Source organism: Gopherus flavomarginatus, chromosome 4, assembly GCF_025201925.1.
Source record: "Gopherus flavomarginatus isolate rGopFla2 chromosome 4, rGopFla2.mat.asm, whole genome shotgun sequence".
In the NCBI taxonomy this organism is placed as follows: domain Eukaryota; kingdom Metazoa; phylum Chordata; order Testudines; family Testudinidae; genus Gopherus; species Gopherus flavomarginatus.
Window position 1 is genome coordinate 181018682 of NC_066620.1, and position 24956 is coordinate 181043637.

General features: G+C 40.5%; 1 protein-coding gene across 2 annotated transcripts in view; it reads right to left on the bottom strand.

Annotated features, from left to right (window-relative positions):
- Positions 1-504: 504 nt before the first annotated feature.
- Positions 505-24956, bottom strand: part of PXDN (peroxidasin) — a 156287-nt gene continuing 131835 nt past the window's right edge. For both annotated transcript variants that reach the window (XM_050950608.1, XM_050950607.1), the window contains 5 exons: positions 24420-24628; positions 18859-18979; positions 9443-9575; positions 6118-6231; positions 505-3498 (listed from right to left, as the gene is read on the bottom strand). In XM_050950608.1, the coding sequence (XP_050806565.1) occupies positions 3373-3498; positions 6118-6231; positions 9443-9575; positions 18859-18979; positions 24420-24628 (703 nt within the window). In that variant the 3' untranslated portion in view covers positions 505-3372. The remainder of the gene's footprint in view (positions 3499-6117; positions 6232-9442; positions 9576-18858; positions 18980-24419; positions 24629-24956) is intronic.

The following is a 24956-nucleotide window of genomic DNA, read 5'->3' on the forward strand; positions in this document are numbered from 1 at the left end:
GAGGAAGGAAACCTCTCCTAATTGTAGAAGAGGGAGATAGAAAAAAGTGGCAGTGCACTCATTTTGAAGGTGGAAGGGAGACTGAAGGAATTGTGCTGGAATGAGACATGGGTAGGTGATATGAGGCCTCCAAGTGTCCTTAGTGTCTCGGTGCAATTTACTTAGGGTGAAGAAAGGTTAATATTAAAAAAACTTTCAATTTTTTTTTCCTGAGAAAGGACCAGACTGAGAAGCTGTAAAGTGTCCAGCTGCTAATAACTAATTCCTTCTCTGATCCTGTCTTTACCCTCTGTCCTCCCTCCCTGCATGGAGTAAATGGTAAATATATACTTTCACAACCTAAATACAAATCTATAATTTTATTAAACTGACATTCACTTATCCCACTAATTGATAATTCTAGTGTCAGATATGGAGGGTTAATACTAAGCTTCTTCAAGGAAATCGTTCATCTGGCTGATAAAAAACATACACACTGTAGCTTCAAGAAATTAACAGGTAGAATATTTGGAAATGTGGCCCATTTATTTCAACTGAGAAGCATTCATTACACAGTACAAACAGTTCTTTGGTAAATTTACTGATTACAACAAAAATAACAAAGACTGCTTTTGGTAACAGTTTTAAAAAGTAAATAAATATGCACAATTTGCAACATATTACAGCAATATTCTCACAGTGGATACTGAGGAAATGATCATGCAGCCACTGGCCACTGTTTCAGAAATGTTAATATCGGTGCTGAATCTGTAGACACTTTAATACAAGTAAATTTATACAATTCTTGATTGCTTATTACATTTAAAATTGTTGGTGAGGATCTGCTTTTTCTTTATGTTTTATGTTTATGTGAAATAACTCAAGATGAAGCGGTATAAGCATTTCAAGAGTTATTCCAGAATCTTTTTATATATTGTATGAGTAAACACTGAACAAAGAACAACAGACATTCACTTTATTCTGCGGCAGGGAGCTGGGGAATGAGATACATGGTACTGTTATATAGTGTATAAATGGAAAAGCTCTTCTGCTATGATCTGAAATTCTAAGGATATTTAATTCATATAAACGTAGGGAGGGGGGATAAAATTAATAACCCATTGGAAGCACTTTTTTTTTTAAACTGGTCTATATAACCATATACATACTTAAATTATGATATTTGATTTGGTTCTGCAAGCCTCTCTCTTGAGGAATTCTTATTATAGATCAATGGGAGTTCCATGTGCATAGGGCTTCCAGGGTGACTGTGTGATCTGGACTCTCAAGAAAACAGAACAAAGTACTAGAGTATCAAAAAAGGGGAAGGAATGTGAAGCCCTAGATACCATATGATACTCAAACATGCTTTCCACATAGTTTCTAAAAATATTAAAATAGGTTACATAAGTCAAAACTTTATATATAAAAATCAATTGAAATATTCTTAAAAATACCCCATGTACCTCTAACATACGTCTTTGCTTAACACTCCACTCACATGTACATATTACTCTTACCACAATGTCAAACAAGTCACGGTAGTAAGTTTGTAATATATACCAAAGTTTGAAAGCAGTGTCATAGTATGTAGTTATCAAATTATAGAACATTAAACCTACTACCCAGGGAAATTATGTGCCAAAATATTATAGTGGAAATGGCATTGTTGCAATAGATTAGCTATTACACACAAATATGATTTACTATGCAAATTAAGTCTTTACATAATTTGAAAAGACTTGCAATGTTGCTTGTCTCTCTCACCAACAGAACTTGGTCCAGTAAAAGATATTACCTCACCCACTTTGTGTCTCTAATGTTTACATTTGTGCAGATTTCATTATTCCCTAAATCCTAACAATTAACTCAGAATCCAGAGAATTTAATAACTTCAGTAGGAGTTCTGCATTAGCATTGAGCCCTGAATTGTAGGAAATTTGGGATTTTTTCAGAAGATGCACTATAAATGAAAAACAAAACTGTAAAATGAGGTATGATAGTTGTCTTTCACTGAATGCAATAAAATATGCCTGTTAAAAAGGTGAAGAATTGGTGTGCTAACACATACACTGCACTGACAGAGACATATATTCTATAGTGCTGAAAAATGAATTATGTGAGGAGTAAAGTTCACTGGAGGATCATTTTTAACACGAGCCATATAAAGGGACTCAGTTATAAGTATGCATGTACTAGCTGAAAAATGGAGAAAACCTATAAACTCAAATACCTTGTCAGAAAAAAATAAAAAGGAGTAGTCAATCCACAATTATTGGTTAATGCTTCATTTTGATTGTTCTTTTCATAAACAATCAGTGCCATGATATACTCAGGAACATATGTCTACTGACAATATGTACAATGAATCAGTAGCTATCTTTGTATGCAAAATGGCATGTGACATTTTCACATTTTCAAAACGGGGCCTTAGTAACTATACATATGAGCACGTCTGAGATGGAGAGAAGAGTGCTTGCAAACTGGACTTCGGATGGTCACTTTACACTGATTTAAAATAAATGAATCTAAAAAGTAGCCAAGCAATTACATATGTTTTGACAAAAAATATTATATTAATTTTAATATCAACTGCTACTTATGAGTCATGTACTGCTTCCTAAAGTGAGGAATAACGTTCAAGGAACACTGTCAAACACTTTTTGTAATACACATTGTTTTAATACTGTCCTAGAAACTTGATGTTTGTTTCTCATTCCCTAGCAATTTCATGCTCTTCAATTTGTCAAACACTGATTAATTTTCCTCTTCAATTAAAGAGAGGTTGAAATGCAACAGATTGTTTTTGTTTTTACTTCATTGTCTATGTGCCGGCATAATTGACTAAGCAATCCAAATGCACAGATGACTTGCAGAAATTGCCCTTGTATTAGCATAGCTCTGAAAATAGTTTTTATTAAGCTTTTATTTTAGCTTTTCTTCTTCTGACTTTATTAGCAGAACACTGAACATCAAGTCACACTAATACTGAAAAGAAAAAGTAAATATTTTTATTGTGCTTATTTCTCATAAATGGGAGATGTTCTGATTTTATAATGTAAATGTTTTAAGGTAAGTCAGTTTGGGTGCCTAAAACTACTTGACAGTGTCCCTTTGAAGTAGCACCAGATTCAGTTTGTCTAACCTGAGAATCTTAACACAGAATTATCTTGACCTGTTTATTTCCCTTTCAATATTTTTGCATTGTGATTTTCTTTTTATGGGCAAATAATAAAATAATACATCATCTTATACTGTTACAGCACCATTAGAATGTTGTCATGTAAAATCTTGATTTCTTGCTGTTGTTTTAAGCTTCTGGTTACCTGTATTTGCCATCAGCAGGCATCGTTATGATTTGAAGAGGACACATCTTAAATTCTTAGAGGAGATTTATGGCTTCTTTTCCTTGCTAATAGTTTGTTTTAAACAGACTGGACAGCAAACTCCTTCGACCTTCACTGGTGTAGAGCAATCAGTTGGTGGACATGATTCTACAAAACAGGTAATCTGACCAACCTGTATTAGCATAAATATCACAACAGTTTAACACATTATTTAGCTTTGTCTACAAAATACGAGATATGGTATTTACATTATTCAGGAATGTATTCCCAGCCATTCTTTCCAAGGTTCTGGCTACTGGGACAAATTCTGAACGTATCATGGTTTGTTTTGAGGTTTTTAAAATTTGCATCTAGAAGAAAGCACCTTATATGACAAATTTTTTAATGGCAGTTTGCTCTAACACTCTTTCTTCCCCTCTCTCACAGTGTCATCTTTTAAGTATCAGTCCATACCTGCCCCTCCTACCCTCTTCTTCCCTACCTTGCTTCTCTCACTGACACTTCCCTTCAGTGTTCTCTCCCCTTTCACTCCTCCCGCCCCATTTAGCGTATCTCTTCTTAACCAAACCCAACTAAAAAACCCATTGAACTAACATGAAAATAGGATTAAATTCATTAAGGACAAATGCAAAGTACTCCACTTAGAAAGGAACAAACAGTTGCACATATACAAAATGGGAAATGATTGCATAGGAAGGAGTACCGCAGAAAGGGATCCGAGGATCCTAGTGGATGACAAGCTAAGTGTGAGTCAATAGTATAACACTGTTGCAAAAAGAGTAAACATCATTCTGGGATGTATTAGCAGCAGTGTTGTAACCAAGACACGAGAAGTAATTCTTCCGCTATACTCCGCACTGATTAGGCCTCAGCTGGAGTATTGTGTCCAGTTCCGGGTGCCACATTTCAGGAAAGATGTGGACTAATTGGAGAAAGTCCAGAGAAGAGCAACAAAAATGGATTACAGGTCTAAAAAAACGTAACTTATGAGGGAAGACTGAAAAAACTGGGTTTGTTTATTCTGGAGAAGACTGAAAGGGAACTTGATAACAGTTTTCGAAAGATTGTTACAAGGAGGAGGGAGAAAAATTATTCTCCTTAACCTCTGAGGATAGGACAAAAAGCAATGGGCTTCAATTGCACCCAGGGCAGTTTAGGGTCAACTTTAGGAAAAACTTCCTAACTGTCATGGTGGTTAAGCACTGGAAAAAATTGCCCAAGGAGGTTGTGGAATCTCCATCATTGGAGATTTTTAAGAGCAGGTTACACAAATACCTGCCAAGGATGGTGTAGATAATACTTAGTTCTGTCACGAGTGCCAGGAACTGGACTAGATGACCTCTCAAGGTCCCTTCCAGGCCTATGATTTTATGACCTTGTGCTGCATATTATTAACAACTCTGCTTGTATGTTATACTCCTTTAACCCACCATGGTTTGTCTTGTCTATTTTGACCAGGAGTGGGAAAACTATGGCCTGCGGGTCGCATTCGGCCCGCCAGCTGTTTTAATCTGGTCCTCAATCTCCCACTGGTGAGCAGGGCTTGACCCGTTCTGGTGCTCCAGAGAAGCAGGGTCTGGGGCCGCTCCATGCAGCTCCTGGAAGCAGCAGCACAGCCCCCTCCAGTGCTCCAGCTGGGGAGCAGGGTCGGGGGCCGTGCCACGCGGCTCCCGGAAGCAGGAGCATGGTCCCCTCTCCAGCTCCTACGCATAGGGTTAGCCAGGGGCCTCTGCTCTGCATACTGCCCCGCCCCAAGTGCTGCCCCTGCAGTTCTCACTGGCCAGGAACTGCAGCCAATGGGAGCTGCAGTGGCGGTCCTTGCAGTCCCTGGCCGTGCCTCGCGTAGGAGCTGGAAAGGGACATGCCGTTGCTTTCGGGATCTGCTTGAGGTAAGTGCCACCTGGAGCTTGCACCCTTGAGCCTCTCCCAATGCCCCAACTGCCTGCCCCAGCCCTAGCCCTGATCCCCCTCCTTCCTTTCGAACTCCTCATTCCACTCCCCTGCCTCAGACCGGAGCTCATTTCACACTCTGAACTCCTCATTTCTGGCCCCTCCCTAGAGCCCACACCCTCAACCAGAACCCTCACCCCTCATGCACCCCAACTCCAATTTTGCGGGCATTCATGGCCCATCATACAGTTTCTATTCGCAGATGTGGCCCTCGGGCCAAAAAGTTTGCCCACCCTTCATTTAGACTGTAAGTTCTTGTCTACTATTCTGTGTTTGTATAGCACCTAGCACAATGGAGCTATATTCTTGCTTAGTCCTTAGGCATTACCAGATTAAACATGATTAATAATACAATTTAAAAGTTATATATTGATTTATCACCTAAAAGTCAATCATAAATTTCAGGGATCCCACAAAGCCAAAGTTTTTTCTCCCTATGTTACATTATTTTATTTCTTTCACTAAAGGTAAAAAAACAAGGGAAAGATATTAAGATTTCGATATATGAGCTTTTACCAATTTTTATATTCTATGAGAAGCTGCTTTTGGAAAGGCTTCTTCTGGCCTTCCCCCTTTTTACCTACAATTTTGCAAGTACAATTTAACACCAGCCAAATGATGGAAATTAGGTTATGTAGATGTCTAATCATTAGATTTGTAAGTACTGTTAGATAGATGGATGTCTGAATGGTGTCAATTTCCCCAGCCACTAACTGCAGGTACAGACTGAACCAATAACGATTAGAATCGACAAAATTGTGGATATGACATCATCAGAGGCTGCATCTCAAAAACAAAACAACAATATGGCTTAATGGAAAATGGATTCCAGCATACTCACTTTGCATTCACACATAGTACAAGGGTCCCTTTTCCAGGTTTCATTGCTGGAGTACGATTTACCCTTTTCATCAGTGCAATCAGTTCTACTGAGACGTGATTCCAGTTTCTTTATCTGAAGACAGAAAAAGCTAAGTTATTAATTGAATTAAAGTAAAGCTTTCCTGCTTACGGATGTCCTTAACCTTATATACAATCCCCTAACCACATTCATGTGGGTGCATCTGGCTGATTACTCAGTTTTTGATCTGGTCAAATATACTGGAGATTGGGTGTGGTGAAATGTTTCAGTTCATCTATTACTGATTCAACAAAACTTTGGCTGAAACACGGCAGAGCACAGGGCGCTATGACTCCCCCCAGTTCCAGGAGATAGAGAGGCACAACCCTTGGGGGCTTGGCTTCTCCACCCCCCAGATCTAGGGGATGGAGAAACCCAGAGCAAGGGGACTCTGCTTCCCCCTCAACATTCCCAACTACAGATGATGGAGAGGCACAGAGCTTCCTGAAGCTCTGGGGTTGGCAGGGAGGCAACGCGACTGGGTTTTCTGCCTCTCTGGTCGCCACGCTGGCAGCCTCGTGTCAATTTCTCAAGTAAAAATAACAAGGACATTCTCTGAAAGCAGCTGGGAAGCCAAAATATTCCAGTTTGATTCTTTCTAAGTGGACTTTTCTTGAAATCCCTTTCCATTAATTTTTTTTATATTTTTGAAGTTTGGGGACCAAAATTTTCCTCAAAAATGCAGAAAAGGATTCCCCTTTTTTGCTCAGCCCTACTCAGTGTAACTGTTGAAAAACTAAAAGGCTGGAGTCAAGCAACACATATAGAAAAAGTCTCTACAAGAGAAAACTAACCACAAACATATTTTCTTTCTTACTCTTGAAATACACACCTACAAACAAGTGAGCATCAAACAAAAACGATGACAAATGTAGAGAGAGAAAACTAAACTCATAAGACTGCCATAAGGAAAAGGAAGATTAGATTATTCAGCTGTAGAATACTGAATAAATGGCTACTTTGAAAGCATTTGTAACTTCACTCTTATTGACTTCCATGACCATTCTAATGATGCAAAGGAGCCATAAAACTAGTTTACCTGTCTATCTAAGGCAGGGGAGTGTACCTGGAGACCCCGTGCACTGCAGCATCGCTCAGCTGTCAGAATGATCCTTTGGAACCATAGATAGAAGGGCACAACTTAGAGCCCATCCAGGTATCTTTTAGGCCTTTCCCATGCTAGCGGTGGAATGTAGGATACCAGCACTATATGTGAAGCTACATACTGCAGTGAAAAACACGCTGCGTCCACATGCAATGTGTAGGTACACTTGTCAGTGAAAGGCTCTGGTGATGGGGAAAGGCTCCACCAGTGGGATACCACACTGCTAAAAATAGCAATGTAGATGGTAGAAGCACTGCTTCGGGGTGTAGAGAACCATTCCCTAAGGTTCTGGCATGTCTGTACTCTACTTGCCTAAGCAGAGCCTCACCATCAACTGTGGTAGGCTGTGTGCAGTGTATGTACTCTACATGCCACCATAACATTTCTACAGTGTAGACAAACCCTTAATTGCACCAGTAGCAGAACCAGCCAAAAGACAATCTCTTGTTTGGGAATGGAAATGCTGAATGGAGCTTGGTCAGCCCATAGTATTTTGTATTCTCTCACAAAAGGGTAGTTTGCTCCTGAATGACAATTGCACCATAATTCTGGTTTCCTCAGTATTATAGACATATGTCAAAGTTATATAACTTACATTAAAATGTACTTATTAACAGGTATCTTCTATAATAAAGATTAGATTACCATCTAAAGAGAAAATTTAAATGTTATGAGGATTTTTTTTTAAAGGTTTTAGTTGGGTGCTCTAGGAACTAATGCAACGACTAAATTGTATGATGGTAACTTGCTACCGGTTACAGTGTTTGTGTGAGTGTAAAAGTAATTATTGATACAAAATATTAAATCATAGTTAAACCATAAATGGCCAAGAGTGGCTTTATTTTTCCAAATTACTGTTTATATTTTGGAGAACAATTGCGCAGCCATTTCTACTAATGGAAATATAAGACCTTCCTTACAGCATTTTTAATTTGCTAGAGTTTGAGGTTAGAATGTCCATGTGCATGATACCAAACTTCTTCCATACCGATTTCTGTATTACAAAAGAAAACTTTAGACATTTATTGGGAAATATATACTCATCCTTAGAGACTACACTTGCGTGCAGAATGACAACAGTAAGGTTGAAAATATACACCAGAGTCATCTGAATTTATACTGTTTTGGGCTCCAATTTACAAATTATCTATGGTTGTACAGTTCAGATCCAAATCCAGACTTGACCAAAGCTGTAAGATGTTCAGATCTAGAGTTCTGATTTAGACCTAAACTATTTTTAGATAATAACATTAGTTATTTATGAACATGCTTGTGATATAATAAAGTGAAAATTCCAAATCAGTGGACTTCCTTTTGCGGTGTAATTTGTACCTGAATTTTTGTCATTCAACTCCAAGTTTGAGTAGCTAAATTACCTAGGTTGTAGATACACACTGTGGGTATAAATTGCACCTGTGAACAGGGAGGTGAAACTACAGTCCAGACAAATATATGCTTAGAAATCACTAACAGATCCAGTACCTTTAATGTGGAGTTACTTTTGAAGGAATTTCATTCCTTATGATCAACTTTGGGAGTTCTCTGATATGTAAAATATCTTGTGCATAAATAACAACTTTTTTGAGTGGCTACTATTATGGCTACTTTAGTTAGTCTGATTATTAAGAGATTTAATTTACGTCACACTGTAAAAGTCTTTTAAAAAAGATCTGAATCCTGGGTATAATTATTTACAATTACAATTTGGCACACACCATATTATTTCATAACAATTGAATAGTGTATCACAGACATGGCTCAATCACAGATTTTACTCAGATGCAAACTGTAAACCCAGATTCTATAAATTCCAGGTCTAAGCATGAAGGAAAAAGCTAATTCCACAAACAGTTTCATACATACATGGAATGCATTGCTTACACAAGGTTTTGGTGACAGAAATCAACACAGACAAACTGTATATTCTTTGTTTTAAATAAGATTAACAAAAGACACAAAAAATAAACAATAATATGTACACTATGCTCTGTGTTCCATTTTGTCAAAAGATTACAAGATAAATTTTGGATTGAGGAATGCAAGGGAAGTCTATATATTTAAGACCACAGAAGGATCAATATTCTTTGTAAATATGTTGTTTAAAGTTTAAAATGATTAAATTAAATTTAAGATTAGAAAATGTACATTACATCTTCTTACCTGATTTCTGAGGCTTTTGATGGTTTTTTGCATTTCTAAAACAAATTCTCTGAAGTCATTCACCCCAGGTAATTTTATATGTTCATCAGATGCTGAAGTGGCATTATTAAAATGTTTACCCTGTTTTGTAGAACTGCAACAAGAGGAAAACAGATTAGGATATTCATCCAATAAATTTTCAATAGATAGGCTATTTGCATAGGGGCTATCCAAAATGTAAATTATGAATAAATTAAGTATAGGTAGCTGGTTGTATGAGTTTTATGAAGCACAACAGAACACCAGTGCCATTGTAGCAGGATATTGTCACAGGGTCAGGGTAGATAAACGTATTACTCCTTATACCAGCAGGGACAGGAAGTTTTGAGGACAGAATGCATAGTATTAAAAGTTTTATGTCTACTATGTTAGGGAACAGAAAAAGTTGTTAGTCAATACCATTTTCATGGCATTGCCTACTATTCACAAAGAAAAGAACCAGTGAAGCAGTTAAGCTAAACATCCAACAATAATTCAGAGTGAAAGAATACTACTGATTTACTTGTGTAATTGTAATCGGCATTGTGCTTGGACTCACTTTAAAATTTCTTCCATGAATAGACGTCAGAGAAAGCACCTGTGCTAAAACCCTCAGTCTTTGAAAATGGAACAAGTTGGTTTACTTGCCTATTTCCAATTTAATAAACATTTGAAGTCAATAGTGTTTTTTACAGTACAGAACAATGTAGAGCCACTTGTCTATTGCAATTGACATCTGGCACACTTACATTCCAAAATCATTTTAATCAGTTCAATCTTCAGTGAAAATATTGTGTAAAGTCATCATAGAAAATTGACATATTCAGTATTAATTATATCATCTAGACAGATTTCATAAAACATTGAGTAAAAATAGAGAGAGTATTGATTATTAAACAATTTACCGTATGAAGCACCCAGGGCCCATGTAGCAGAGTATGCCAAATATTCCTGTTTGAGGGTTGCTGATGCCAGAGGCATCTCTGTAGTAACACAATTTTTACATCGAGTATGAATATAGCCCTTGCATCCCATTGGTATAAGTAGTTTCTACATCTCTCACTTAGCAATCTGGGAAATTCCTCCCTATTGATATTTCTATTCTAACTAAAAAAGAGTTCAAAAGATTCTCTTTGTTACCAGGGCAGGAGAAACCGATGCTTTCTTTTTATTTTAATTTTTATGGGACTTAACTTCTTTATAGCTTTATAAATATGTGACAAAGAACTTTTGCTTGTATATTATTATTTATGCTATGGAAATTTGGAAAAATTGGTAAAAGTTCACTTGGGAAGAAGAACCATAATCTACAATGCTCTGCTACTTCAGGGCAACTTTTAACAGTCAAAGTGAAAGTTACAGTGTTTGTTAAGCATTTTTTATTCCTACTCTTCCTTAGTGTTATTAAATGTATATACAAGTTGTTAAAATGGCTGAAATGTTGTGCAACAAATTCACTCCTTGTGCAACTTCATTACTCTCAGTGGAATTATTCCACACATGAATTTTGTTCAATGTTGTTTATAATTCATCAGACATACAGAAGCAGCAATAAGAAGTTTTGTTTGCTGTAAGAACAAGTGGTTTTATGTGTATAGCTTGTATTTTACTAATGCAAAATTTGACAGCAGAGGCTCAGATTTCTCTGAGTCACCACTGAAGCCCTCCAGTTCACTCATTTCATAATACTCACACAAAGTAAGCAAGCCTCTGAGTTGTTATCTTATATGTGCTTCCAATCATATCCTGACTTCCAGATTATAAATTCTTTGGGGGTAGGGACTATCTTCGTCTTGAGCCAATACAGCACTTGAGGTCCTTGTGAGTGCATAAGACTATTATGAGGACACTGGAATATGGTGGACTCATTAAGTCAAGATGCAACTTTTACTTCAAGGATATCTTTCCCTTTGTATCTCTTATAACATAGCAAGAGGTCTCTATACCAAACAACTGCTGGATTAAATTAAACATTTTTAAACCTTTCCCCTCATGTCATACTTCCACAATTATGGTCAGCAAAAGGACTTGAGCTAGAGCCATACTAATATAAAATAAAAGGTGATAGTGAGGCACATTCTCCTTAAGGGTTTTTTACTTTTGGAATCTGCTCCCCATAACATCCCTAGTTCATTACCTTCAGGAAGCCTATGCAAGCCCACCTTTCCTCCCTGGCTCAGGAGTGGCGGGAAATTTATAGGGCTAGAAAATGGAAAAGAACACTAGTGGATATTCTGTTGGAGCAATTACATTTTTGTTAGTTGTTTGCTGGGGCCACAATTTTATGTTCTGGCAGCAACTGAGGAAAGATATTTTATTTAATGTGTATGTTGTATATATTTAAAAGAATTCTCAGGGAAGCCAAGAACCAGGGATAGGCACTTTTTTGTGGTTATAAAAATCAAATAAATAAACAAACTGCAAATTCCTGTCTGTATCCTTTGTTCAGGTTATATAAGAGTCCGTCTAGTTGGCATACAACTATACGCCATATACCCAACGTGTGGTCACACTACACATTTTGTCCTACCCAGTATTCTTGTTTCATAAGAAGAACTTCCAACTGACCCCGAGGGAGAAGGTTGGGATCATTCTCTTGGCTCACTCACTTTTGGACTTGTGAAATAAATGAATCAATGGGCCCTGCACAGTGGCTTGATCAGAATTTTACTTTTTAAATCAGAGCCCTTGCAGAATGTTATATTAGCTAAATGCGAGGCCCTTCATACATACTAGCCCACCTTGTAAACATGTAACTGGATACTTCACATTCAGAAACCAGTTTTGTAAAAGCTACAGTCTGGTAGTCCTTACATTTGTGGTGATAAAAAAAAAGTGTACAGTCTTAAGCATTGTTTGGATAGAGCATTAATGCATAATAGAGCTGATTATACTCTGGCATAGATTTGGGTAGTCAGAGTAATTTTGTCCCAACTGTTTTGGGGCTCTGGTTGAGAAAGGTTTATACATATAAACACAAAAATAATCTATGACAAAATGTACGTAAAAGCTTGTTTCTTTCAGACTCTTTCAGAATCTGAGAGGATTCCAACATCTCTGTGGGAGAGTGAGCAGATGAAGGCCTCTATTGCTGAACTAGTTATAAAAGACAGTTACCTTTTCTGTAACTGGTGTTCTTCGAGATGTATTGCTCATGTCCATTCCACAATAGGTGTGCATGCTTGCCACGTGCACCAGTGCTGGAAGTTTTTCCCTTAGCAGTACCCATATGGGACACTAGCTCCATCAATGGGGGCCTGCCCCTGAACGGGACCCCATGGAGCATGTTCAGGCACAGTGAGGACTTTGTCCACCCTGTCTCTAGACTGGGAGAACACCGAGGCTAACCAGAGCTAGAGGGGCCTCATCCTGAGTCTGGTGTGGAGAACTACATATGTGCATGCCGACATGTGACCCAGGAGCTGGAGGCATGCTCTGGCTGTGGTCATAGGGAACCTTGTGACTGGGCTGATGAGCCCTTTTAGGGTCTCAAATCTGTCTGGTGGGAGGGAGGCCCTGGCTGATGTCGCATCCAGGACTGCCCTGATAAACTCTATGTGCTGCACCAGGACTAATGTGTACTTGGTGTCGTGGACAGCAGGAGTGCCACGTGATCCCACACCTGCGACCTGGAGCTGCCCTTGACCAGCCAGTCATCAAGATAGGGGAAGATCTGAACCCCACGATGACTGAGGTAGGCCACCACCACAGACATGCATTTCGTGAACACCCTGGGAGCAGTGGACAGGCCAAACGGGAGGACAGTAAATTGGTAGTTTTCCTGCCCAACTGCAAAAAGGAGAAAACGCTTGTGCCTCTCAAATATATGAATGTGGAAGTACGCATCCTGCAGATTGAGGGTAGCGTACCAGTCCCCGGGATCCAGGGAAGGGATGATACAGGCCAGACAGACGATGCGAAACTTGAGTTTTACCATGTACTGATTCAAACCTCGCAGGTCCAGAATGGGCCTGAGCCTCTCTTTGGCCTTCGGGATAAGGAAATAGCAGGCGTAGTACCCATTGCGTCTGAACTCCGCTGGCACCACTTCCACCTCTCCTAAGCCAAGAAGCCTTGGAAACTCGAGGATGAATAAACCTTTCTCCCAAATAAGTCCAGCCCCCTTGAGTCTTTATTTTTCAGAATAGGGGCTGGTTGGCCCTGCCTCTCCTTGTGGTTGACCGACTTGACCACCAGGGAGTTGGGGACAGGAGGGTGTACAAGTATTCATGCTCCTTAGTGGGCACAAAGTACTTGCAGTCCACCCTCTGAGATGGGGGACAAGGAGGCCGAGGTTTGCCACAAGGCCTTTGAAATGTTTGCCACCCCTTCGTGGAGTAGGAGGGCCACCCTGCCCGGTGCCAAGGCTGAGAGGACATTGAAGAGGGAGTCTGAGGGTTCCTCTACCTCCTTGGCTTGAAGATTGAGGCTCAATGCCACCCTTTTCCACAGTTGCTGGTGGGCCTTAGAGTCTTCCTGAGGAACAAGTGGAGGAGGGGCCATAATTGCCTCATCAGGGTAAGATGAGGACTGGGGGTGTAGTACTGTGCGTACCCACTAGTACCAGAGGTACCACCACTTGGTCGCACTCTAGACGTGGAATCAGAGATGAACACTCCACTGACTCCTTTCTGAGGGGCTGAGATAGGGAGGCTGATGGTCTCTCCGAGGTTCCGGCCACCAAGCGACACCCCACCAGGGGCTGCGTTGGGGGCCACGGGGCTCATTGGTACCACGGTGGCGGACAAGGAGCCCGGTGCCACTGCACCTGCTGTGGCACTGGTGGAGCAGGCTGTTCAGCCTGACTAGCCTGCCGCATCGAGTGATGACTATGAAGGGCTGGTGTACGAGCTGCCGCTATCCCGGAACTGGGAGGAGCAGAGGTATTGGGAACAGTGCCAACCACGAGACTGTGATCCTGGCGTGGAGGAGGGGAGAACCACCAGTAGCAGCTGCTCAGCGATCGGCTCCAAAGGGTGGATCCGCGACAGCGAGGTGCCGGCGATCGATGCCTGGGACTGTGGGACTTGTGCCGAGGCGGGGTCCTGGAGCGAGATGAAGAATGGGAATGGTGTTGATGCCCATATTGCGACGGGCTATGATGGCTCCTCAGTGACAAGGATCTCCGGTGCCGTCTGTCTTGGTCTCAATGGGGCCTGCTCCCCTGGCGAGGTCTATGATCCCTCCAGGCGAAGCAGTGCCTGGAACCCCTGCCAGTCGGAACCCCCGGTGGGGGGTCAAGGACCGGCACAGACTGCGCACGGGTCAGTCACTGATTGGCAAACAGCATCGGGAACATTCCCTAGAATGCGAACTGCACCGATCAGGTGGTGACTTGGAGATCCAAGCGGTGGCTTGCCTCTGGACTGGGGACCCAACAGTGGTGGTGCCCCTGGAACTGGCAGAGACATGATGTCTCGAGCCACTTGCAGGGCCTCCAGCATGGAGGGCACCTGGACATCGGGGGAGGTTGACACCGAGTGGGCCAGGCTGCTCCGCTCAACCTGAGTCAGAGGCCTTGAGGCTAACGAGGTTTATTGATGGAGAAGACTTCTTCTTAGCCTTCTTGGCATGCTCCACAGACGTGGAGCGGTGTCCACTGGTGGCTCAGAAGTCAAATGTTCCTTTCTTTCTTGGTCCGAGGCTTGAAGAATCTGCATATCTTGCAGCGATCGCTGAGATGGGTTTCCCCTAGACAGCATATACAGTACATGTGGGGCTCACTCACTGGCATCAGCTGCCTGCAAGTGTCATATGACTTAAAGCCCAGGGCATGGGGCATGTCTTGACCTGGGGGCACTAAACTAAACTAATATTAATCTAAACTACTTTAACTACAGGTACTACTAACTATGAAAGCCACATAAATAAGAAGAAAACAAAGAAAGAAGAAGTGGGGCCGCTATACACTGAGGATGGAATGGAGGTTAAGGATAACCTAGGCATGGCCCAATATCTAAATAAGTGCTTTGCCTCAGTTTTTAATAAGACTAGTGAGGAGTTTAGCGATGATGGAGGGATGATAAACGGGAATGTGGATATGGAGGTGGATATTACCGCAACTGAGGTAGAGGCCAAACTTGAACAGCTTAATGGGACAAAATCGGAGGGCCCGGACAATCTCCATCCGAGGATATTAAAGGAACAGGCGCATGAAATTGCGAGCCCGTTAGCGAGAATTTTTAAGCAATCGATAAACTCGGGGGTTGTGCCGTACGACTGGAAGATTGCTAACGTAGTTCCTATTTTTAAGAAAGGGAATAAAAGTGATCCGAGTAATTATAGGCCTGTTAGCTTGACGTCTGTAGTATGTAAGGTCTTAGAAAAAATTTTAAGGGAGAAAGTAGTTAAGGACATAGAGGTCAATGGTAATTGGGATGAATTGCAACATGGATTTACTAAAGGTAGATCGTGCCAAACCAATCTGATCTCCTTCTTTGAGAAGGTGACGGATTACTTAGATAAAGGAAATGCGGTAGATATAATTTACCTCGATTTCAGTAAGGCGTTTGACACGGTTCCACATGGGGAACTGTTAGTTAAATTGAAAAAGATGGGGATGAATATGAAAGTTGTAAGGTGGATAAGGAACTGGTTAAAGGGGAGACTCCAGCGGGTCGTATTGAAGGGTGAACTGTCAGGCTGGAAGGAGGTCACTAGTGGAGTCCCTCAAGGATCGGTTTTGGGACCGATCTTATTTAACCTTTTTATTACTGAGCTTGGCACAAAGAGCGGGAATGTGCTAATAAAGTTTGCGGATGACACAAAGCTGGGGGGTATTGCTAACACGGAGAAGGACAGGGATACTATTCAGGAAGATCTGGACCACCTTGTAAACTGGAGTAATAGTAATAGGATGAAATACAATAGTGAAAAGTGCAAGGTCATGCACTTAGGGATTAATAATAAGAATTTTAGATATACGTTGGGGATGCATCAGTTGGAAGTGACAGAGGAGGAGAAGGACCTTGGGGTATTGGTTGATAGCAGGATGACTATAAGCCGCCAATGCGATACGGCTGTTAAAAAAGCAAATGCGATTTTAGGATGCATCAGGCGAGGTATTTCCAGCAAGGATAAGGAGGTGTTAGTACCGTTATATAAGGCGCTGGTGAGACCCCATCTGGAATATTGTGTGCAGTTCTGGTGTCCCATGTTCAAGAAGGATGAATTCAAACTGGAACAGGTCGAGAGACGGGCTACTAGGATGATCCGAGGAATGGAAAACCTGCCTTATGAAAGGAGACTCAAAGAGCTTGGCTTGTTTAGCCTGGCCAAAAGAAGGCTGCGGGGGGATATGCTTGCTCTATATAAATATATCAGGGAGGTTAACGTTAGGGAGGGAGAGGAATTATTTAAGTTTAGTACTAATGTAGGCACGAGGATGAATGGGTACAAACTGGATATAAGGAAGTTTAGACTTGAAATTAGACGAAGGTTTCTAACCATTAGGGGAGTGAAGTTCTGGAACAGCCTTCCGAGGGAAGCAGTGGGGGCAAAAGACTTTTCTGGCTTTAAGACTAAGCTTGATAAGTATATGGAGGGGATGTTATGATAGGATAGTTTAATTTGGGCAATTGATCTTGGATTATCACCAGATAAGTCTGCTCAATGGTCTGCGGGGAGATGTTGGATGGGATGGGAACTGAGTTACTGCAGAGAATTCCTTCTTGGGTGCTGGCTGGTGAGTCTTGCCCACATGCTCAGGGTTTAGCTGATCGCCATATTTGGGGTCGGGAAGGAATTTTCCTCCAGGGCGGATTGGCAGGGGCCCTGGAGGTTTTTCACCTTCCCCTGCAGCGTGGGGCCTGGGTCGCTTGCTGGTGGATTCTCTGCAGCTTGAGGTCTTCAAACCAATTTTGAGGATTTCAATAACTCAGTCCTGGGTTAGGGGTTGTTATAAAAGTGGATGGGTAGGGTTCTGTGGCCTGCCTTGTGCAGGAGGTCAGACTAGATGATCATATTGGTCCCTTCTGACCTATGAGTCTATGAGGAGTTCAAGAGGAAAGCTGCAGCCAAGCTGGAGCAGAGCAGTTCCGATGCATCTTCCCTGGTGGCAAGAAGGAACTGAGGGTGGGAGGAGTGTGCAGAGCCCCTTATACTGTGCCATGGAGGCACCATGCCAGGGGTCGCTAGGGACGCTCCCCTACGGGTATTGCTAGAGAAAAAACTTCTGGCACTGCTGCACGTGGTGAGCACACATACCTATTGTGGAACGCACATGAGCAATCACTTGAAGAAGAATACGTTTTCGTCCTCAAAAGGTACCCATGAGGGTGAGATTCTTGAGAAACTGTTTTGGGATGTGATCACACCTGAGAGAGAGTTATATTGGAAGAATTCAGCTTAATATCTAAATCACAGGGTACCTGGCACACAAGAAACACAATTTCTAGATAAAAAGGAGACAAGATGGAATCTTATTATGCAAAGGCCTCCTTTCTTGTAGATCTGGAGATATGAACATACTATGACAGATTCTTCCGTTCCAAGTTCCAGATGCTGCAAAAGAACTAGAATCTGGCTGCTACTGCTGGTTTGAGAATTCCTCTAGAATGGGACACTCAATATCATAAAACACGTGACACTAGTTCCTATACCGACACCAACTGGAGTAAGGTGTGTGTCAGGGCAGGGAAAGGGCACATCTGGATGGAGAAGAGCCCACCTCTACTTCACCAGTTCACAGCTGGAATAGGGTCCCCTACAGTTTTCATAAACCAGAACAGACCTTACACTGCTGTAGCTTATATCAGTGTTGGTGCAACTTGAGGATCAGGAAGCCATAACCAAAACTCTTCTTTCCCCCATTCCTGCACTGAATGGACCTTGGCACGCGAGAATCTAGCCCGTTTTTACTGATTTCAGTGCTACTGCCCCAATATTTGCCCTGCCCTGGCTTCTAAGCAAGTACTAGACACTGAGGTGGGGCACATATTATCTGTAGTCCCTGCTTGTATCACTTTGGGGACAGCAGGAGTATGTGCATTTTCCAGGCAAACAGATGCTGTTATTGATGGATGAAGTAAAGACCCAGATTTTCTGCTGCTTTTTCTTTACATTTCACATTTCTTCTGAGGAAAATAAACAAGACTGAGGGCTTAAGTATTATTGTTTCACATGATGAAGGTCTTAGAAAAATTAGAGCTGGAAGATAAACCACAGCAGAAACAGGACTTAAAGCTGACAACAACCTGTAGCATTCAATTTTGTTTTGCTTTTGAACATCTAGAAGCATCAAAGTGAAAGGCATCAATCCCAGACTGATGGACTGGAGACTGCAAAACCTAATGTATATTTGCAGGAAATCATTCAATTTTCCTCCACCTTACACAAAAACAAACCAAAAACAAACAAAAAAACCTACCCTTTTTCAGATCTTAGTACAAAATGCTTACCTCACTGTTTTGTGCATTTTCATTTTCTTTAAGGGCTTGTCCTCCTGAAAGCTATAATCAAGAGAACGTCTTCCCCGGAAGTGATATGAAAATGCATTAAACTGCCCTCTGGTTCTACAATCTGAAATAAGACAACAAATTATATGTTGGAAATTAAATTATAAATTGATAATTTTATGACAATTATAATTGTAAATAATATACATTTTAAAAAACTACAGAATTAAATCCTGTTTTCTCCAATACAGTGGCTTATGGAAGTTTTTCCTTTCTTTTAATTAAATCTTGTGATTTTTTAAAAATTATTCATCTAGCGGTACTAAATTATTTTTCCTTTAACTGTGTTCACTTCTTTCATACATTATCAGATCTTTACACCTCCTCGTACAATTCAGACCTATACCTGCTTCAGGAAGTCTATAAATTTTGTTTATAATGTAGTTCTACTCTGAAAAGGTGCTAAACAAAAACAGCACTCATCAGATCTTCTTGTATCTATTCAATGACAAGTTTTCAAACTACTTTTTGCTTCTATTGGCTTGTCACAGTCAGAGATATGAAAGAGCAAGATAGATTCTACAGAACCTCTCTTTATTAAAAAGATTCTGAAATTGGAATTCTGGTTACTAGTAATTCAAAAGAAGGACTTTCAAAGCCTCAGGTTTGAGTTGCAGCACTGAAAGCTAGAAAATGGAGGGAGGGAAATGGTGATTTCCCCTCTCAAAATGACCTCTCTCCATGTCTGAAATATCTGCAAATACTGGAGGCAGTTCAGATTTGTCCACAAAGCTCCAGAACATAGCATGCCCTTTCTTTTCTGTCTCTAGCTAAGACCTTGCAAAGTTAAAAGGAAATACTCAATTCCAAATATATATTTATTTCTTAACACTAATCTCTTATTCCACTCTGTTAATTGTAGACGTGCCATTGTAGAAGCACCTAAAGGAAGGAAGTAATCATATAACTAATTTTCCATTCTAGTCATAACTTCTCTCTCTCAGAATGCCACAGAGGAGGATGTTACAGTATTTGAGGAGAGTGATGAGGTCCCGAATGAGAGATTGAGCACTAAGGATAGCAAGAAAAGGACAGATCTTGGAGATGTCAAAGTGGAAGAAATGGAATGACATGAATAAGATGTGGATGATGGTAGTGGCAATAACAGGAGAAAAGATGAAGCATTTTGTGTTAGTTAGGAACTATGTTTAGTTCAAGGCAACACCACATACAAAAAGATGTCAGACAGATAAACTCAGATGTAGAATTGGATGGAAGGAGACAGGGTAGTGGTGGTGATCAGCAGTGACCTCTGCTAATGATTGCTGAAAATGGAATGGAGGGGATGGAAAATTCCGTCCCAGTTTTGGAAGGGAGATATTTGTCCTTGGCTTTATCTTCTTCTCCTTCTCTGGCTGGACTTCAGTGTTGACAACCATTTCTTCCCAAGACATTCAAAATCTCTAGAGGAAAGAACCTCTCATGCTTCTCTGTGTCTGGATTATAATCTGAAAGAGCGGTCTTCATCTTTGGAGATGAACAAAATGACAGTGGAAGAATATAATAATCTGGAGTGCTTTATGGTCTCCCTCCAACCTCCATGTTATTTAGCCTTTTCAGGTTTTATTTTCACTTATGGGAGCCAAAGAGGATTTTTGTACTTATCCCTGAAGTATCTTTGACAAATGCAGACAGTCTGGTTTGCCAAGTCCTATCTCCTGCAGATGCACCTCTTGAGGAGTTTCAGCTAGCAGTAGGGATGCTGCAATTCAGTCATGTTGAGGCCCCCAATAAGCCACCCAGACTTCCCCTTGTAAAGTAGGGATTGGGAGCTGGGAGAAATTATGGCCAAGCTCCACTTCTGAGACTCCTCAGAGGGTCTTTTCCTAGAGAGAGCTTGTCTTGCGTTCAGTTTGTTCCATTTGATGGGGATGGGAAGATGTTCCATTTAGGAACAAAACTGTAAATAAAAGCCCCTTGGAGGGACAGGAGAGAATGTGGAAAAGAAGTTTTGCTCACTACTACCACAAATCAGTTTTGAAAGCTAGGATTGCAATGGAGGAAGCTTGAGCACTAACCAAACACAGTGTTTGCAAAACGGGAGACAGAGAATCTAGTAAAGGATGAAAGGGTTATAGTCAAGCCCAGGAGCCTCATGGACAAGTCTGAACTACCTATGATATTTGCAGGATCAGTCACAACCTAAATACCCCTGATTGGGGTAGAGGTCAAAATCTCAAAAGCATCTTTTAACTTGAAAACTGAGCAAATCAGCTATGCAAATCATTGAAATGCAATACAATTTTACAAAGTGACTTTCCAGGATTTAGCAGCACATAAATCTAATACCCAAAGTATAACGGACATTTACTGCATAGGTTTTGAAGTCAAAGAGCAAGAGCCTCTTGGCTCTTGTTGAATTAAGCATGCTAATGTTGTGCCAATACTCAAAAGAGCAACTAGCATGACCCAAGAAATTATAGGCCAGTTAGCCTTATAACAATCTTGGGCAAAATAATGGAAAAAAAATATGGTATTCAATCCATAAAAAACTGAAGGCTGGAACTATAATTAATTAATGACAGTCAATATGGTTTTATGGAAAACAGGTCTTGTCAAAAAAACTCAATTTCATTTTTTGATGTGATTACAAGTTTCGTTGATAGAGGTAACTGTGTAGATGTAATATAGTTAAAACTTTTGTACTGCATTTGACTTATTACTGCACAACATTCTTATTAAAATTAGCACTATTTAATATCAATAAAGCAAATGTTAAATGGATTAAGAACTGGTTGAATGACGGATCTGAAAAAGTAGTTGTCTCTGGGGAGTCATCACTAAAAAGGTGTTTCTAGTAAAGTTCCACAAGCTTCAAAACTAGGCCTGACACTATTCAGCATTTTTATCAATGACCTGGAGGCAAACGTAAAAGCACTGCTGGTATAATTTGCAAATGACTCATCAATTGGTGAAGTGGTAAATAATAATGAGGCAAGAGCAGTCATACAGAGTGGTCTGGACTGCTTAGGAAAGTGGGCCCACTCAAACAGTTCCTTTTAATACAGCCAAATGGAAGGTCAAACATTGAGGAACAAAGAATGATCACTCTGCCTAGAGAATGGGGGACTATTTCCTGAAAGTAGTGACTCTGAAAAAAGATGTAGGGTTCATAGTTGACAAGCAATTCAGCATGAGCTCCCAGAACAATGCTGTGGCAAAAAGAATTGCTAATGGAATCCTTCGATGTCTATAGCAGAGGAGTTGCAAAGTAGGAGTAAGGAGGTCATTTTACCTCTGTGTATAGCATTTGTGAGACAGATCTAGAATACTGCACACAGTTTTGATGTTCACATTTTAAAAAGAATACTGAAAAATTGGAGAAGGAGAAGAGAAAAGTTAAAATCTGATTTGAGGGCTGAAGAAAATGCTTAAATAAAACAATCTGTTTAAGCTTATCAAAAAGATGACTGAGATGTGACAATTACAGTGTATAAGTATCTTCTTGGGGAGAAAATATCAGGTACCAAAGGTCACTTAAATCTAGCAGAGAAAGGCATATCAAGAACCAATAGCTAGAAGTTAAAGCCAAATAAATTCAGATTAGAAATAAGGCTCAAATTTTAACAGTGAGAGTGATAACCACTAGAACGAACTACCAAGGGAAGTGGTGGAATCTCCATGTCTTGTTTCTGGAAGATATGCTTGAGACAAACACAAGTTATTAGGCACAATACAGGGGTAACTGGGTGAAATTCTATATACTGGAGTACAGACTAGATAACCTAATGATCCCTTCTGGCCTAAAAACGTATAATCTACATGCTTAAAATAAAGTACGTACTTTAATCCCTTAAGAGTCTACACTGCATTTTAACTCTAGGTTAAGGATTTTCTGACGTGCGTTCACACCTAGGGCTCTGGAGTCCAAACTGCAGTGCACAGACCTGAGTCAAAGTAACCCTATCTCAGTGTCTAGCGTCCCTGCCTGCCAGTGTCGACACTCTAGCCCTCTGCATGTGTTGCACCATGGGAAAACTCTATTGCCCACCTTGTTTCCTAACTGTGACGATGCTATCGATGGGACTCTGGTGCCCAAAAGGGCTTACATTGCTGTGTAGACATACACTAACAGTCTTAACAAGATTAATACTTTTATCTTTACAATACTCCTTTGAGGTAAGAAAGGATCATCATCACCATTTTACAGGTGCAGAACTGAGTAACAGAGAGAATAAGCTACTTTTCCAATGTTATACAGAAAGTATGTGGCAGAGCCATGAATTGATACCATTTCTTCTGAGTCTTCGTTGACTACTTGAAACATAGGGTAATTGTTCCTCTGTTAAGATACTGAAAAAAGCCGCAGAGGTTGAATTTGGCTAGTTCATAGCTCAAATAGTTCATCACCTTGCAGAAAAGTTAGGTCCTGGGACCAGCAGTGCAGCCAGGTGGAGGGAACAGGGGGATCGATCACAAAAAAGGCGCCACCTGCTGTGGCGCTTTTACTCACTTGGCGGCGCTTTTATTGACGGGGCAGCACTCCGGGTCTTCAGTGGCACCTCGGCGGCGGGACCTTCACTCGCTCTTTGGTGAATGTCTTCAGCGGCATTTCAGCAAGTGAAGAGCAGTGGGCCCGGAACAAGTGAAGGGACCGCCACCGAAGTGCCGCCAAAGATCCGGAGAGCCACCGGGTGAATAAAAATGAAAAAGGCGCCAAGAAATTGAAAACATGCCACTTGTGCTCAGTGGGAGAGCGGCCGCTGCCCTGCTCCCCCCTAGCTACGCTACTGCCTGGGGCCTGTGACAATCAAAAGCAACAGGTTAGAATGTCAAGAAAGTAGAAAGAAAATCCTGGGTGATTCATTTAAATTCTAATTCTTTTACAATGATAAATCAGTAATTCTGCTGTATGATTAGTTAAGTAAACTTTGGAGGTAATCTGGTTTTGTTGTTATAAAATAGAACAGCATTGCATCTAAAAAAAAACAAAACTAAATCCGGGTTTTGTTCAAGCAATCTAAGAGGTAACAGCTTTTGGTAACTAAGTGTCTGCTCCTCTGCCCTCCATGTGGAAAAGTATTTTGCACTGAACAAAACAGGAAGAATAATAAAAACAGATGCTTCCTACTTACACAGCTATAACAATTAAATACATGGATGACTTAGTACATATAAATTTAAGTATAGTGAGCACAACGTTGAGTCTTACATTCTAAATTTTAATCAAACTATGCAATTTATTAGAATTTTTAATGTCAGTCAGGAAAAAATGTAAGGGTTCAGTGTTTTTTTTATAAGTAAGCTACTCATACAACAGAACCAAAACCTTAGCTATATAGTACCTAAATCAATCTCCTGACTAGATTCCTTCTACTGGAAGTGGAATATTACTTCTGCACAATCCAAATTTGGTTTTGTAAGCACATTATCCATCTTCCTAGTTCAGCTTGAGTTAGAGTTGAATAGTAAATAAAAATCTCTTAAAATTTCTTCAAAGCAGGCAATTTAAAATGTAACCAGAAACAAAGGATGCACTCTCAATACTCTCTCTGAATACAGACCTTCACAGCAATCTTGCCACATCCTGAGATCCAGTTTAGGAATTTCTTCACAGCTATCATAACCATGTGGGAACTCAGCCACCTTAAAGACATCACGTTGCACTCTGGTTATATTGTCAGCGTTGTCGCACAAAATTCTGGCAAGAGATGTTTGCTTGATCTGAGTCAGCTGAGGTGGACTAAATACTCCAGGATTCTCATACCATAACCTGTAGTCTCACAGAAAGAAAAGTTAAGTTCTTAGATAGTTAAGACAATGATAGACAAAATAAAAGACATATATACAGATAATTTGCACTTTACTAGAGATCTTGGGATATTATAATCAACACTAAAGAGTATTCTTTGAAAAACAGATCACCGAAGCAAAAATACACAGTTCCTAAAAGCAGATGACTTTACACTCTGTCTTAATGTTGCCTTCTAATTAATCATGATGCCTCTGTCTACAAATCTTCCGAAGTGAACAATTTTTTTTTTGGCAGAAAAGACAAAGCAGCCAGAGCATACTTGCAAATTAAGATGGATTTATAGTTG